The sequence below is a fragment of the Cyanistes caeruleus genome, chromosome 26 (assembly GCF_971803275.1).
Source record: "Cyanistes caeruleus chromosome 26, bCyaCae1.hap1.1, whole genome shotgun sequence".
NCBI classification, from domain to species: domain Eukaryota; kingdom Metazoa; phylum Chordata; class Aves; order Passeriformes; family Paridae; genus Cyanistes; species Cyanistes caeruleus.
The window spans coordinates 2,448,854-2,465,218 of NC_141726.1; the positions used below are offsets into that span (position 1 = coordinate 2,448,854).

At 51.3% G+C, this 16,365-nt stretch overlaps 2 protein-coding genes across 2 annotated transcripts; one reads left to right on the forward strand and one right to left on the reverse strand.

Annotated features, from left to right (window-relative positions):
• Nucleotides 1–9,840: 9,840 nt before the first annotated feature.
• On the reverse strand, nucleotides 9,841–13,782 carry CDCA8 (cell division cycle associated 8). Its single transcript, XM_023940989.2, has 10 exons — nucleotides 13,567–13,782; nucleotides 13,351–13,479; nucleotides 13,061–13,101; nucleotides 12,553–12,628; nucleotides 12,069–12,205; nucleotides 11,733–11,806; nucleotides 11,331–11,429; nucleotides 11,059–11,185; nucleotides 10,399–10,485; nucleotides 9,841–10,066 (listed from the first exon to the last, which is right to left on the reverse strand). Exons 1-10 carry the CDS (start codon nucleotides 13,646–13,648, stop codon nucleotides 10,010–10,012), a joined length of 909 nt encoding a protein of 302 aa, XP_023796757.1. The 5' UTR covers nucleotides 13,649–13,782; the 3' UTR covers nucleotides 9,841–10,009.
• Nucleotides 13,783–13,785: 3 nt separating this feature from the next.
• On the forward strand, nucleotides 13,786–15,649 carry AIRIM (AFG2 interacting ribosome maturation factor). The gene is made up of 4 exons (XM_086863210.1): nucleotides 13,786–14,042; nucleotides 14,109–14,291; nucleotides 14,363–14,484; nucleotides 14,841–15,649. The coding sequence occupies exons 1-4, from the start codon at nucleotides 13,786–13,788 to the stop codon at nucleotides 14,906–14,908; spliced, it is 630 nt and encodes a 209-aa protein (XP_086719336.1). The 3' UTR covers nucleotides 14,909–15,649.
• The last annotated feature ends 716 nt before the right edge of the window (nucleotides 15,650–16,365 follow it).

A 16,365-nucleotide genomic window follows, 5' to 3' on the forward strand; every position in this document is an offset into this window, starting at 1 on the left:
TCCCTCCCATCACCCCTGGGACCAGATAACCTTGGACATGCTCTCAGTGAGGAGCTGTCAGTGCAGTGGTCAGTCTGACACAGGTTGTGAGTGTAAAGATGTTGCTGAGCAGAGGGAAAATGCTGCACTCAAGGCATGTCATTAATTGTTTTATTGAGTGAATATGGCCAGCATATTAAATGCAAACTCAGCAGAAACAATGATGTTTTAAAATGATTTGATGTGACTCTCACCTGTTCACATCTCTTTTTCCTGGGCTGCTCACTGCCCAGGAACAGGCACAGGAGCCCTGGCTGGTGTGGAGACAGCAGTGACAGCTGCTGGGAAAGGACTGCACGGCTGCTTAGAATGGATGAAGTCTATTTGCCTTCTGTTGATCAATTAATTCAGGCAGCCTTTGCTCAGAGCCTGGCTGGGGCTGTACTGGCTCTATGAAGAAATAACCAGAGCTCTGGAGCAGGGTGATGAACAGTGGATTCCCATTCACAGCCAACCAGAGGCAGATTTTGCCCAGTTTTTGGCAGTTGTGCCTCCTTGTGAGGCACGGAGGTGGCTTTGTCTCTCTTCTGTGACCTTCCTGGCACTGTCTGTGCTGGAAGCTGTGGGACACCTCCTGTCCTGGTGTCAAGGGGGGCTGGCACCCCCTGTGCCAGCCCTGCACCCTGCCCAGCCCCACGCTATAGCAGAGGTGAAAGGGGGGGTGATATGGCTCAGGCAGGGAACCCCAACGTGCAGCAGCGCTGTCAAGGCCTGGCTCAGCATTGGCAGGTGCTGATCATAGGGGGGATTTTTAAAATAAAATGTTCATTGCATGGTGCTGGGGAAAGCAGCTGGCACCACCAGCATATCCTGGGGAGAGCAAGGGAGGAGCCAGGGCCCCTCACTCCCACACAGCAGCCTCAGACATGAAACCCACCACCCCTTCCCCCTCCTCTTATGGTCTTTCACTGCAGAGAGGCTGAGCAGACCCGTCTGGGCTGTGATGGCTGGTGAGGCCTGGACGACCAGAGCACTGCAGGCACATCATCCTGACCCTGCTGCCACTGTCCCCATCCTGGCCCTGCTGCCATTGTCCCCATCCTGGCCCTGCTGCCACTGTCTCCATCCTGACCCTGCTGCCACTGTCCCCATCCTGGCCCTGCTGCCACTGTCTCCATCCTGGCCCTGCTGCCATTGTCCCCATCCTGGCCCTGCTGCCACTGTCTCCATCCTGACCCTGCTGCCACTGTCCCCATCCTGGCCCTGCTGCCACTGTCTCCATCCTGGCCCTGCTGCCATTGTCCCCATCCTGGCCCTGCTGCCACTGTCCCCATCCTGGCCCTGCTGCCACTGTCTCCATCCTGACCCTGCTGCCACTGTCTCCATCCTGGCCCTGCTGCCACTGTCTCCATCCTGGCCCTGCTGCCACTGTCCCCATCCTGACCCTGCTGCCACTGTCTCCATCCTGGCCCGGCTGCCACTGTCCCCATCCTGGCCCTGCTGCCACTGTCCCCATCCTGACCCTGCTGCCACTGTCCCCATCCTGGCCCTGCTGCCACTGTCCCCATCCTGGCCCTGCTGCCATTGTCCCCATCCTGGCCCTGCTGCCACTGTCCCCATCCTGGCCCTGCTGCCACTGTCCCCATCCTGGCCCTGCTGCCACTGTTCCCATCCTGGCCCTGCTGCCACTGTCCCCATCCTGGCCCTGCTGCCACTGTCCCCAGCCTACCCACACAGGGAGGATGCGGCGAGAGGAGGGCAGCACATTGGGAATGTTAAAAAGAACCTGAGTCTGGAGGAAGAGCGAGGTTTGAATATGAATAATTGCTAATTATCAGGAAGAGCAAGTGCCATTTGTCAGGGTAATCAGCAATCTGTCAGTTCAAGTGTCAGTAGGACGGATGCCTCTTTTCTCCTCCTGTTCGTCTCCCACGGTCTCGCTGTGCCTGAAGAGCCCTGCATGGGCTGGGCCATGGCCAGACCCCCACAGCTCCTCCTGCCCCAGCAGTGATGGGCTCCCAGAGCCACACTGGGCTGTCCCCAGTGCCCTGCACCACCCACCTGGCTGGCCAAGGGGTGGCTGGCCCATGGTGAGACACACTGGGGTTTGTGGCCCTGCTGAGGCAGCCTTGGCACATCCTGGGTGACACTGGCATGTCCTGGGTGACCTTGGCACAGAGCTGGCACAGGGCTGCGTGACCTTGGCACATCCTGGGTGACATTGGCACGTCCTGGTTGACACTGGCACAGAGCTGGGTGACATTGGCACATCCTGGGTGACATTGGCACATCCTGGGTGACATTTTCCACAGGGCTGGGTGACACTGGCACAGAGCTGGGTGCCAGCCAGCAGCACCCACCAACCCCACCATGGGTGACCTCAGTTGTCTCTGCACTTGTGGCTTGCCACTTAGAGCGGGGCCATCTGCACAGCAGCCAGAGCTGCCTGGAAGGCACAGGAGCCATTTAATTACACAATTATAAATAACTTCAGCCTTTTTATCTTCCTGAGGCTGACAAGCACCTTCAGCATCAGACAAAGAACAGCTGTTATCGCTCGGTGCAGCATCTACTCCTGGGCAGCTGCCACCCCTGAAGGAGCATGGACAAAAGCAGAGGAGCTGTGCTCTCTCAGCAGGTCCAGATCAGTCCCAGAGCCATTCCCATGGCCACTGCTCAGGGAGCCTGAGCTTCCTCTTTTCTACCACCTCAGAGTCCCAAAAGCAGGAGCAAAGGAGGAGAGATGTGAGGCTGTTCAGAGGTTTCTGGAGTTTCTGTAAAAATGAAGAGCACTTACAAGGTGTTCTCCCCAGGTACCTGCTCCCACACCCCTGTTTTTAAGGATGATGTCTGACTTAGAGGATGTTAGTAATTAAAAAGTCATTTTAATGAGCTCTGGTTTATTGATAGAGCAGACTTTCAGGAGCTGGTCATGCCAGGAGTGTCGCATCACTGCTCACAGAACTCTCTGAAAAAGTCACTTTTGGTGGTGTTGCACAGCTGTCAGGGTTGTCCCCACCAGGGTGGCAGTGCCCCTGCCTGCTCTGCTGCTGGGCACCTCCTCAGGTGCTGTGACAAATCCCTGGCACCTGCAGCACGTGGGTGGCTCTGCCCTGCGTGGTGGGAGCCCAGCACGGTGTGTGTGCAGCCATAAATGTTTCCATTACCTCCCACAGCATTTAAATTCCACAATGGGGCTGAAATAAAGTAGCAGCATCACATCCCTGTGGGAACCCTCAATCATCTGTTCCAGAGGCACCCTGGGGAAACGCTTGGAAAAGAACTTAGAACTGGGCAATTCAGGTTTTTCTTGCGAGTCCCTTCTGTATAATGAAGCCTGTTCCTGCTGACATGTTCCCAGGGGAATATTGTGTCTCAGTTTGCTGGAATGCAGCTCAGGTGTGATGGGGCAGCAGCCAGTGCTACCAGGCTTGTCTGACTCATAAAACCCTGTGGCTGCAGGGCCAGGGACTCCTGGAATCCTGAGCACAGAGATGGTGGGGCTGTCCCTCCAGGCAGCCCTAGGGATGGCACTCAGCCCTGGGGGTCTGTGCTGTTCAATATTTTTAAGTGAATTCTACTGAGCAGTAGGAGGCAAAAAGGTTAAGAGGGCAATGAAGAAGCTTTTTTGTGAGATTTAGGTGCTCCTGGGTGATGGCAGTTTTGTGTTGGATAAATGGCTGTTTGTGATTGTAAATACAGCCTCTCAAGGTAATGGTATGTTCCATTATCCATACATCAGGAATGCTGTACACCCCCAGGGAAAAACAGGCTCAGGGACCCCCAAAATGATGAGAGTTTCCCTGAGGTAGTTAAAATCATCGTTAGCAGTGTTGTCTCTCCTGAGGAGAGCTGGGTGGATCTGTGAGGCACACGCTGTCTCACAGCAATGCACAAATCCCTGCTTTGCCTTGCAGGAAAAAAGATGTGTTAGGTATCACATCACACTGCATCAAAATGCAAAGTGGCACACAGAATCAAATTCCCCAAAATATAACTTTCTTCCAGAAATAAGCATGTCACTGTCAATTTGCCAAAGAAGCGTGATTTAAGTTCTTCTTGCCAGTGATTTACAATAGTGGGTGTGTTTAATCACTATTTCTGATAACAAGAGTCTAAAGAGAGAGCAGAATGTGTTTCTATTCAAAGGTCCAACATGAAACCCAGATCCTAAATGCAGCTCTGATCCAGCAGAGCTGGGAGGAGAGAGCACAAAGCACAATGCACTCGGGGCACTGAAGGAAAATGAGTGTTTCCTCCATTTCCACTTTCCCAACACCACGGTGGTGATGCAGGGGGGCTCTGGGCAGGACTACTGCCCACCCAGCCAGAGCACTGGATCCTGCACCTCACCACCCTGAAGGGGTTTAAGGGGTAATTTAGAGAAAAAATCTTACAAAACTCTGCAGGGAGGGAAGGGATCCTGCCTGGTTAACAAACTCTGAGAAAGGTTTCAGAGTGCCAGCCTCGGGAAGGGCGTTTGTCTGGAGAAAGCCCTGATGTGCCATACATGGGAACTGATCCCAGTGGCTCCCTTATCCCATCACCAGGGGATGGGGTGGTGACATGCTCCTGGGCTGTTTTGCTGCAAACACCAAACCCTGCCATGCCCCCAGTGCACCACAGGCAGGTGCCACCAGCCCTGCCCAGGGAACCCCAGGGTTGTGGATGGGGGGACCCTTCAAGGCTGAGTGTGTTTGTGAGGAATGTTTCCAACAGATCATTTATTTTCATTAGACTTGTACCAATATCTCTGTCCCAGTGTTCCTGATGCAGGTCGACAGCTGTCCTCAGGAATGCTTTAATTGTGTTTTCCTCGCTTTTCACAGCCCTTAGCTAATGCGTTCTGGCTTCATTAGATTAGACACCTCTTGTCCCGAGGATGTTGTCATGTTTTCAAATGGCTTCAATCAGCACCTCCCAGGCTCTGGCTATTTCAGGATACAATAAAGCTAAACCTCATCCAGGCTGGTGAGTAATGGAGGTGCACGTCCCACCCTGTCCAGCCTGGCTTTAAATTTGCCTGGCTGACATCCTGTGGCTGCTGGCAGAACACAATTAAACCTCTTGTCTTGCAGGCATTGTCCACGGTTACACACAGCTCGGGAGGAAGAGCTCAGCAACAGCAACCGGGTTTCTAATGATCTTGTCATTGAGAACAGCAGAGAGAGATAAATGAGTGAGGAAACAGCCAAGATCAAAACTCAGCTCTCCAGATGTCCGGGGCATGGCAGGTTGCAGGCTGGCCATGCTCATCTCCTCAGACCCACACTGGCAAGCACTGGGGATACAGGGACATGTGTCCTCTTAATGCTACAGAATGAAGTGCAGAGGGACACAGCCCCAGCCCACCCAGCACCAGCACTGAGGGCTTCTCTCCTGAGCATCTCCAGCCATGGCTGCTCATAAACCTCATTCTGCAGAAGCGTTCTTCCTCTTGGGATCCCAGGATCCTTCACCAGCTTGTGTCCCCACCACCCAGCTGCAAAGTGGCCACAGGCTCAGGAAGGAAACCCAGTGGGAAGGGACCAGCCAGACCCCAGACCCCTCTGTCCCTCTGGGGACAGAGACCTGCTGCTCCCTCTGGGGGAGGGCTGGCAGCTCCAGGACAGTCCCTGCACTGTGTCCCTCCTGGGGCCCAGCAAACCAGTCTCAGGCAAGGGCTCTCCTTCCCCTGGCAGGAGAATTCCTCAGCCCTGTCTTCTTATCATGAGCCACCACAATATCGGCATCGATCCCTGTCACCCCACAGGCAGTATTTTGACTTCTGGAATTCATTTTACCTAGCAAGGGACTCTAAATATATCCCAGACAATTTCCTCTCCTCATTTTTAATAATCTCTTTCAGCCTTAAATTAGTTTTTGAAAATATGTATTGGGATGATAGGCTTTTTATCACAGCTGATGGACAATATTCATCACACCTGTGTCCTGCTCCTCACAACAGACACACATTCTTTACAGCAGTCCCGCAGCAATTTGAACAGCACTTAATTCATTACAACCCCATCACTGCGTGTGCCTGCTCCCCTCAACAATGTCCCTGGTGATTTGTCACTTGGGTCCCTGTAGGCGGCTCTGGTCCCACCTTGCAGAGCCACTGTCGCTCCTTGAGCCATGGGACAGGACGGAATGGTCCTGCTCAAGCACGGCAGGTGTAAAGGGTGCTTCACTCTCCTCCACCCTGGGAACCTCCAGAAGGCGGCAGGTGGAAGAACAGAAGCAAAAACTCCTTCTGTGTCCAGGATCTCTGTGCTCACTGGACACAGCAAGGCTGAGGCAATGTGCAGGGGCTGTGCTGCCACATCCTCCCAACCCTGAGCCCTGGTGATATCAGAGGGGATGGGGACAGGAACAATGATGCCTCTCTGGGCCCCCAGCTCAGTCAGGGTCCCCAGGACAGCAGCTCTGTTAGAAAAACATCTCCAGCAAATTCCCATTTTGCTAGACACTGCTATCAGGCTCTCCCCTGGACCCTGTTTGGGTGCTCACACCCAGCCTGGGGATTCAGGTACAAGGGAATTGGGCACTCATGCACAAATTAACCCAGTGCTCAGGGCTGAGCTGCAGCCCCTGATCAATGCTCAGCTCTCCTAACCTCCCCTCACGCTGCCAAGGGCTGAATATGCTGGCCTGGGGAACCAGCCTGGAGGTCCCCATTGTGCCAAGGCAAAACAAGGCACAGAAAGGCATAGAAAGGCATAGAAAGGCACAGAAGGTCCTGGTCAGGATTCCCTGAGACCTGGCAGTTGTGCTCTGCTCCTCACTGTTCTTCCACATGCTCTTGTCTCTGTACCCTGGCCTGTTACTCTGAAGCCATTGTGCTCTGGATCTTTGTCCTGCTCTGGCACATTTTGATCTGCAGGAGCTGCTTGGCCAGACAGAGCTTAGTGCTGGCAGCTCTTGGCAGGGTTTCTTTGTCCAGCAGATTCCCACAGAGCTGCGTCCTGTCACCTTTCTGAGCACTAATGAAGGAACAGAAAGACAAAGCAGGAGTGTCTGAGTGGGCCTGAGCTGTGCCCCTCTGCCCACGCTCCAGACAGAGGCATTTCCAGCTGCACCTTCCATTTGGCATCGATTACTGCCCGGGTTCTTGTGCCTTCATTTGCAGTCAGCAGAGGAGGCTGACTGACATTGAGAGAGAACGGCTCCTCAGATCCCATCAATCAAGTGCCATCAGGATCCAGCTTCCTGGGCTTGCAGGCCACAAGGTCACCCTCTGTGGGAAATCAGCTTTGCAGCTGAAGCAGAGCCCTGCTCCTACCCCTCTCCCAGCACAGCCCCAGCCCTGCTGCAGGGTGCACAGGGAGAAACCTGCATCTGCAAACTGCCACTGGTCACTGACCTCTCCCTCCCACCTCAGGGCTCTCAGACTATTTCAGGGACAAGTGGGAAGAAAATTCACAAATTTTTTATTTCAGGAAAGAGTGAAATACACAGGAACATCTGACAGCATCAGATGCAGAGCTTTCCCCCAGGGTACTGTGTTCAGTTTGGGGCTGTAATCAGGTCCCAGTCCTGCTCAGGACTCAGCAACAGCAAACTGAGACCTTATTGACATTTCCAGTTACTTTCCCCACAGCAAAGGAATTCAATTCAAATTGTGTATGAAGCCCATTGGCTGCCCTGCTCAGCACAGCCCTGAGCTCTGCACCAGCAGCAGGGTTTGTACTTTATTTATTGAGCCATAACTATTGACCTTTCCCTGGAAAGCTGCTCTGGGCTGGTGGCTGCGTGACCCTGACGGAGCAGCCACGGCAGAGCACAGGAGCCCTGACAGCTGCAGAATTTCCCCTGGAAAAGGGAAGGATGCCTGGGATTTTGGTGTCTGTGTGCAATGTGAAAATTAGCAATTCTGTCTAATCCTGCTCTTCAGTGTAATAACACTTCTCGGTGAGTGTAAAGCTCCGTGGCTTGTGGGCAGTAATTTTCTGATAGACAATATATTTCCTATTCTCATCAGAGACAAGGCTGAAACTGCTCTGAAGCTGCACCCTGTAGGCTCTGCTTTCTCCTGCTGGATTTTAAAAGGACATTTCTGCTTTCTCCAGCTCTGGTGACAGCCAAGCAGTGCCCCCTCCCCCCTCAGTTCCACAGCCAGGCCCAGCCACAACAGTATGCGTATTATCTCACTGCAAATGACGTTCACAGCCAACATGGATTGCAGGTGCAGCCCAGCTGAGAGAGAAAACCTGCCTTTAGCAAGCTCCCCGTCTATGAATAAATTGGATACAGTGATTTTGGTCTCCTGAGAGGCTCAGACTCTCAGTTGTGGGGCTGTGAAAGCCAAGACCCAGCCTGGCACCTGGACACAAGGAAATCCTTGATGTACACTGGGAAGTGTGGATGCACCTTCCAGAGATGCATTTTGTTTCACCTTTGGAGGTACAGCTCCCCAGACACCACTTTAGAAAAGGGAGAAGTCTCATGAATTCAGTGATGCTAAGGAATATTGTCCCTCCTTATGCTTTCAAACTGACTGAGGAAATATGTATTTTTGGTGGAATTATACAGGTCAGGGGGAAGAGCTGCATGTGCAGTCCTGCACCTTCAAATCAAGAACTGCTACATGAAAAAAAATTGCCTGGAGACAGCTCTAATTTGTTCCAACCCATCATCCCTTCCATCAGCAAGCAGGGAATTATTATTTATTTATGTCTTACCCTGCCATTGAATCAATGGCCACCTGGAAAATGTTGAGGATGACAAACTTGGCAGCGCATCGCTGCCAGGCTGCCGAGAGCTGCTGGTCAGGAGCTCAGAACCCAGCCCAGGGCAGGGGCCTCACTGGCTCCCTGCTTGGCTCATTATTTCCCCAGATCAATAGTTTCACATTTCCATGATGAATCTGGGCAGAAGTTTTGAGTTCTCACACCACAGCTCAGCTCCCAGGTCACAGGAAGCCCTGGCTAAAGTTCTTCCTTCCTGGAAGCAGGAATGCTTTTCCCCTGCCAGGCTTGCAGTTACCCTGCTGAAACAGCCACATGCTTCTTCACTGTGTTGCTGGCAGTTCTTCTTCTGCAGCCTCCTCTCTCCTAAGCAAAACTTCATTTGGAAGAGCTTTGGTTCAGGGCAGGAGCTCTGATGTTAAAGATTGTAACTAGAGCTTTGAAATCAGTGTTGATTTAAAAGAATTCTCTAGGCTAAAAATTCTAGTTAATTTAGTTTTCCTGGTAAATACATGTTTAAAGCAGAATCTCAACTTACATATCCATAAACATATACATTTTTTAATTTACAGCTCAACTAATTGATGCTTTTAACTCATATGTGCACAGAATAGCAAGGCAGGTGTATGTGTAGCTGAGTGGGATATATTATTGCCACCTGCAGTTAGGACTTAGAACCTACCAAAACTTCTCAAAGAGCTTTCCAGATCCATGGTGTATACGTGAGGTCTACCATATAGTAAAATGTTTGCTCTCCAAAGGAAATATATGTATGAATGCTGCTCTACAAACTTTCTCCCATGCCACACCCTGCACCAAAGAGCTCTGCAGTTTGTCTCCCTTTTAACCATGCTGCAGGCCTGGTTTTGCCAAAAGTAGAACTTTTCAAATATAGAAAAGGTTTCAAAGTCTCAACATCCTTCTTTATAGCCTCATAAAGAGGCTTAAACCAAGGACAAAGAGGTATTTTTGGAAACGACAGTGTACCAGCTAACAAAGAAACAGGCTTATTTCTAGGAAAATAAAATTCTAAACAAAATTAGAGAAGTAGAGTTCTTTACTCTGAACATAACTCTTAACATGCCAGTTATCAGGCTTCCTGCCCACTTGTTAATCTGCAAGCCCAAGAGAACAGTGTCATGGTTTAAACCTTAAAGGAAATAAAAAATAAGGAATGTTTTTTCTCCCCATATTAAAAAAAAAGTTCCATTTATTTTGATCCCATTACATATTATAGGTAGAATAACTAGTTCTTAGCTTCCATTCTGTAGGTCAATGAAAGGAAGATACAAATTAGAGCAAGAACTAAATGAAGGTAGCAGTCCTAAATGTAAAATGTATTTGTAGAGGGATGTCATTGCTCACTGACTTCCATCTAGAGGTATTTTTGCCTCGTTGCAAGCCTGTGCGAGACAAACCTGAAAGGAAAGAGAAATTAATCAGTACTCAGAGACACTGGTACAGCCCAATCCACCTGCAGCTCCAGCCTAAAGGACAACTTTGTTTTTCAGAGCAGTGACAAGAGCTCTTTTCCCCACTGTTTATTCAGCCAGATGTGATGTAAAGCTCCTGCTTCTCCATCCCTGCTTTGTGCTGCTTTTTTACCTCTGACATCAGCCAAAATTCAAGACAAGGAGCCAGGGGGAAATAAGGAGTTTCTATTGCAGCTCAATAGTCCCCTGACTGATGCCAGAGGGACAGCACTGCCTTACAGCTTCAGGTCATGGCTGAGAATAACACCCAGACTTACTGACAGCTTCTTCATGAGCCCTCGGGCCTTGGGGTTCAGCTGAAGAAAATTCTTCTTGGTCAAATCCTTTGCTGTCAAACGTATGCTCTGTGGAAACAAACTCAAATCTCAGGTTTTCTGTCTGGTCAGCTGCAGCAGCTGAAGGCAGTAAAAAAAGCTAAATTAAAAAATAAAAGAGATTAAGACCTAAGTATAGACAGGCAGAGAACTACATTCAGCTGGAACAGAAGTTCATCTCCCACATTTCCTGCAGTGCATAACCCTAAGTGCAGTAACCCTAAGGGTTACTGGCTGTGGTAGTTTTAAATAGCTTGATTTTTGGTGAGGGGGGAAAAAATCCAGTGAGTGAATGATTTTTTTTTGTGGGTGCACTGGTGTTTGGCCAGCATCAAACCCACTATACTGGCACTACTGCTGCTTTAAGTATTTTAAAGTGAATACACAGTGAAACATCCTCCTGTTCTGTTTCAACCAGCTTGAGCAGGTCTCACTTCTGGCTAAGAGTCTCTTAAGGTTCTTTTTAAGCTCAATCAACTCCTTGATAAACTGCAGCGGCACAGCTAAAGAGACAAGAGTGGATGAACCAAAGCTGGTGAGGCACCAAGAGGTGCCTGTGCACGCCTCCAGCCCTGCCTGAGCAGGTGGTGGGTCAGCAATTACCTCTCCCCCGCCGAGGGGCAGGGTGAGGACGGCGTCCCCGGTGTCAGCGAGGGGGCTGCCGTTGGCAGAGATGGTGTAAACGCGCTCATTGAGGGCAGGCGTGCGCAGACCTGGCGTCTTGAACACCCTGAAACGACAAGGCAGGAGGGAGTTATATTTGCTCACAGCGCTTCTAGTCCAAGTCTTTCACAAGCTAAAGGTTGTATTGCAAACCTAAAGCAGATTGTAGCAGAGATGAAAGGAAAATGTATTTCTTTTCTCTGTTAACAAACCTGGAATCAAATCTGGGTGTAACCATGGAGGTGCCTCCCCGAGCACAGATATCAACCATTCTGCCAGTAGCTGGAGTGATAAAGCTGTTTTTGCTTGTTCTGTTAAAGGGAAATAAACATCTGCTCACAAGATGACCTTTAACAAATATACAGGCACTTATCAAAGGCTTGAAGAAGGTGACCACTAAACCCAGGGGTTATTACTAACCAGTGACCCCAAAACTGGGGACAGCTTGTTCTCACAAGAGAGGTATCTTTCATTCACATCAATTTTTCCCTGTAGCATGGAACAACTCTACTCCCTGCCACTACTGAGCCAAAGTCCATCCCATCAAAGAGAGATATTTATATTTATACTCTCATTCTCCATTTCTAGAGATGAGACAGAGACATCCCCGTTACCTTTTGCTCATGCGCTTCACTCTTGCTGAGGGAGGTCTTCTGGCCACGGGTGGCTTTTTGGTGGATGCCTTCACCTGAAGAACACATCACTCACTAGATCAGTTATTTCCCTCTTTTGGACAGCTGAGTCCACACAAAATGTTTGGTTCAGTCCCTTTCCATGGCACAAGAGCCCACAACAAATACAATTCAAGCCTTTGGGAACTTTCCCCATAACTAGATTTCTCTGGGAAGCAGTAACTGTTTCAAGTCCCCCTCAGAGCATCCTGGACAGCCCTAGTCATCAGCTCAGTCAGGAATCTGAGAATAATGTCACCCCAGAGAATAGCTATTCACCTTGGCAGTTGTTGGATTGACATTCTTAGCCTCTGACTCTGAAGGACACTGGCTGTCAACTCTGGATTTCTTTGGCAGAGGAAGCGATGGAGGCTCTGTTTCCTCAATGGCTTCAACACTTCTTTTGGATTTATCCACTAGAAAGAGAAAGTATTATCTAAGTAAATTAAACTTTAAATTATTATTTAGCAGGGGAGAAAAACAGCTACAAGCAGTTTCAGCAAAAATGTGCTTCAGAAATCCAAATTCCAATACAATCTTAATGGTTGACAGAGCACTACTTTCGGACTATTTTGAATGTTTTAAAGAAATTAAATGTACTGCAGGCACTAGGGATAAAAGTATTTTATAAATATAAAATAAAAGGATTATTTTCCTGATTTAAACATACTGAGGGATGTGAGCAAGAACTGAATCATTATTTACATTAAGTCACCACAACATGCTTCCACCTCACCAATCACACCACAGTGCTTAAACTCACCTTTTTTGACAATGTCAAACGGGACATTGATAACTCCTGCTGTCAGCTTGTCTATTTCTGCTATTTCCAAGTCTGCCTAAAATTAAAAACATTTACGGCATCACTGGGATTGTTGGCAGCCCAAAGTTCTTGTAAGTCAAAGTTGTAAAGCAAACCCCCAATAATTTTCCAACCAGATGAGCTCCACGTTTGCTGTTGTGCTCAAACCAGGCCCTTTCATGCATCTCTACATAGCCAGCTTGGAATTGCTTTCCTCAACTGCAAATTGCATGTGCTCTCAAGGATTTAGCAGTGCAATCTAGCAGACAAGGAAAGATCAACAGGGAGAGCAGGACCTCATAAATCCCACGTCTGATAAAACAGGCATCTGGTATTGTTAAATTTTAAAGAAACATTTGTGAAAATATTGATGTAACTGTTTCTCTTGTAATGCTCCAGCGAGATATTCCAGGGTGAGGAGCAGGGTGTGATGGTTCTAGAGAGCTTTATGTTAGTGCTGGAAACCTACCATAGCCACCTTCTCCAGCGCCTTCCCACTTCCTTCTTTAGCTAGAAAGAAAATATTTCAGACAAATCAGGACACGTCCGAGACAGCTAACAGCGCAGCAGGGCTGTCACCACCAGCGTGCAAAACCCAGCACAAAGCAGTTTCCAGCGCTAGGGAACAGGAGCGGCACCCCGAACGGCCCGTGGGATGCTTCCCTGGGGCTTCCAGGCACGGCAGATCCCTTATTGGGGTTTATTATGCAAGGGGGAACGCGCGCCCCCGGCCCAGCACCTCCCGACCCCGCTCCGCACCGTAGTACTCGAGCCAGTTCATCTGGCGGAGCTCCACCGGCAGCCGCAGGATCGCCATATCGTACAGGTTCTCGATCTCCTTCACCAGGCACTCCCCGTCCGCCTGCAGCCGCTCCAGCCTCCGGTTCACTGGGAGGACACGCGCCGTTAGCCCGGGGCCGCTCTCCTTCCCGCTCCCGTTGTGCTTTCCCCTCCTTTTCCTTCTCCCGCTCCTACCTTCGCGGTCGAAGTCCTTGAGGAAGGCCGCCAGTTTCCTGCTGCGGGAGCTCGAGCCGCCCTTCTTCCTGGCGGGCGCCATGGCGGGCTCCGTGAGGGCCGGGCCGCGTTCGAACCAACCGCCACCCCAGCCCGCCAATGGCGGCGCGGCGCGTCCCGATGACGCCACAGCTGGCGCGGACCGATGACGCGGCTGGAGCGCCGCCGGGCGGGGGGACCATGATGGCGGCAGCGGTAGCCGCGCTGCGGGCCTGGGTGGAGGAGGTGGCGCGGGCGGAGGAGGCGGCGCGGGCGACTCTGGCAGCCTCGACCTCGCTGCTGGGCGCGCTGGCCGCGCTGGCGGCGCAGATGCGGGCGGCGCGGCGGCTGCCGTGGGACGCGACGCCGCTCGGCGCCTTCCCGGAGCTGCGGGCGCGGCTGTGGCAGAAGCAGCGCGGCGCGGCCGAGGCGCTGCTGGAGCAGCTTGGCGAGCGGCGGTGAGGAGGCGGCCGGGGCCGGGCGGGCAGGGAGCGAGGGCCTGGCTGACCCCGCTGTGCCGGCAGGGAGGAGCTCCGGGCCGTGCGGGACGCCGTGGGGGCCGCCGGCACCGCCGTGCTGCGGCTGTACGAGGAGCGGGGCCCGACCGAGCTGGGGCTGCCGGGGGTTCTGCGGCGTGGTCCGCGCTGCCCCTCGCTGGCCGACGTGTTGGAGGGGCTGCAGGACGTGGAACGCTACTACCGGCACCTGTATCCTGCTGGGCGTGTCAGGGCAGCGCTGGGGGGTTGTTTTCTCCTTGTTGTCCTTATCGGCCACGAAGGTATTTGGAGAGCAAACTGCTCCTGCAGCGCCTCAGCTTGAACAGCCTGGCACACGTGGAAGCTCTCCCGCAGTCCTGGGAGAGGATTTTGGAGCGCTACAAAGAAGATGACGTGGTTCAAGGTAGCTCTGTGTAGAAAGGGCCGAGCGGTGTTTGCCAGGGCTCCGTGCTGCTGTCCCCTGGGGCCAGGCTCCGCCGTGCTGGCTGTGCCGGTCCCAGCAGCACGGGGTGACCCTGCTCAGGTGATCTTTGTGACCTGCTCTGAGATCTTGGTCAGCTTCGGTTGAAAGTACCATCACACCTGGGCACAGCTGGAAGCAACATCCTCCCACAAAGTGTAGTGAGGGCTCGGTGACCTGTTCCATTGCTCAGTCAGTTTTACCCATACTTGATTTTATTGCCTTTAAAATAAGTTTTTGGGAGTACAGAACATAAAGCACGTTGAGCTGACGGGGTTGTTGTTTTCTCTGTGTCTCAGACACGCGCCTGAAGGTCTCGCTGTTTGTGGAGAACCATTGCGAGGTGAGCTGCTCACCTGGCTCCTGACAGGGACTGCTGCTTCTGGCGTGTTCTGCGATGCTGCAAGGGGCATGGAGGAATTGAGGGAGCTCTCCTGGTGCTTTTTGGAAGCTGAACAATTTGAGTCTTGGCCTCAACATAAAATACTTGAACTGTGCCATTTTCAAGTGGAAATGGCCTTGGTCTCTGAAGAAGAGGCTGAGCTGAAAAAGCCATGAGGATAGAAGGGAGTCATCTCCAGCTGTGGAACTTTCTTTCTCCTGACATAGATGTTTTGTATCATGGAAAAAATGTTGATACTTACCTACATGAGGTGCTGCAGATGTGTGAGTGTAACAGTCCTTCAGGCTGGTGCCATGAAAGATACATGGGCTCTGTCCTTAGAAATAAAGAAAATATGTCAGATTAGTGCTTAGAAACAGCAGTCACCTCATGTCCTTGAGCAGCATTTGCATTCATCCCATCTGGGCGTGGAGGAGGAAGGAAGCAAATCTGGCTTGAAAATGTAATTATGCACAGATGCCTGAGTTCTGACACAGGCAGTTTTCAAGGGTGTTGCAATACACTGCTCTGATACCACTGAAATCAGTCTTAAAAGTCTCAGTGACACCTTTTGACAGTGACAGTTCAGTGACACCTTTTGTGGGCCATGGCACTGATACTCTGAACGTTCCTGGGAAGCAGTGGCGTGTTTGTCTCTAAATTAAATTATGTATTTGGTAAGGAGCTGCAGTTTCTCGGAGAAAGCCAATAAAGAATTGCACCGGACACGTTGTGGGTGTGTTTGTGCTCGCATTTGTGTCTTCAACCCGGGGTGTCCCTGCGGCCACCTGAGGGCACTGCATGACCCACCAGCAGCACTGCTGGGGGGTGCCAAATGTGGGAAAGTGCTGCCTCGGGGCCAGGGCTGCCGGTGCTCCCATCAGGGACAGGGAGTTCTAATTGCAGCTCTTCACACACAGTTCTAATTGCAGAGAAAACCCTGTTGGTCTGGTGGGGACTCACGGGACTGTACAGCCTTGTGCTCCTTACACAGGGTTTGGTTACACAGGTTACTCCAGGGTTTGGAGCGTGGGTGATGGCTCAGGGTAAATCGGGGGTGTCACCCTTGCTCTGGCCTTGGTGTATCATTGTCACAATCCAGTAGATCATGGTGAGCTTGGATGCAGAATTGTCTTTGTGTGCACTCTGTACAACACTTCAGCACCCCTCTTCTGTCAGCTTCTCTTCAGGACAGCTGCACAATGAACAAATGGATTTAAATTCTGGAAGATGTTCAGCACAGTTCAGTGGTGGCCCTTCTGCTTCTCCCAGATGCTTGGCCCCTGATGTCTGTCTTTGTGCAAACAAGAGCCCTGCTAAAAGTGCTGAGGGAGCTATCTGCATTGAAAGTGGCCATGCCCTGACTCTGACTGAAATGGGGTGAAGGAGGTGCTCATTGAAGTTTTGGTGTGATTAATTGCTCTGTGCTGTTCCTGGTGGAT

Excerpts from the sequence above, each read along its gene's own strand:
- CDCA8 (XM_023940989.2), bottom strand. The coding sequence starts at position 13,648 with ATGGCGCCCGCCAGGAAGAAGGGCGGCTCGAGCTCCCGCAGCAGGAAA. Across the intron at positions 13,480-13,566 it reads CAAGGACTTCGACCGCGAAG|TGAACCGGAGGCTGGAGCGG; the intron begins GTAGGAGCGGGA and ends GTGTCCTCCCAG. Across the intron at positions 11,186-11,330 it reads ACACCCAGATTTGATTCCAG|GGTGTTCAAGACGCCAGGTC; the intron begins GTTTGTTAACAG and ends TTGTCGTTTCAG.
- AIRIM (XM_086863210.1), top strand. The coding sequence starts at position 13,786 with ATGATGGCGGCAGCGGTAGCCGCGCTGCGGGCCTGGGTGGAGGAGGTG. Across the intron at positions 14,043-14,108 it reads GAGCAGCTTGGCGAGCGGCG|GGAGGAGCTCCGGGCCGTGC; the intron begins GTGAGGAGGCGG and ends CTGTGCCGGCAG. Across the intron at positions 14,292-14,362 it reads GAACGCTACTACCGGCACCT|GTATTTGGAGAGCAAACTGC; the intron begins GTATCCTGCTGG and ends TCGGCCACGAAG.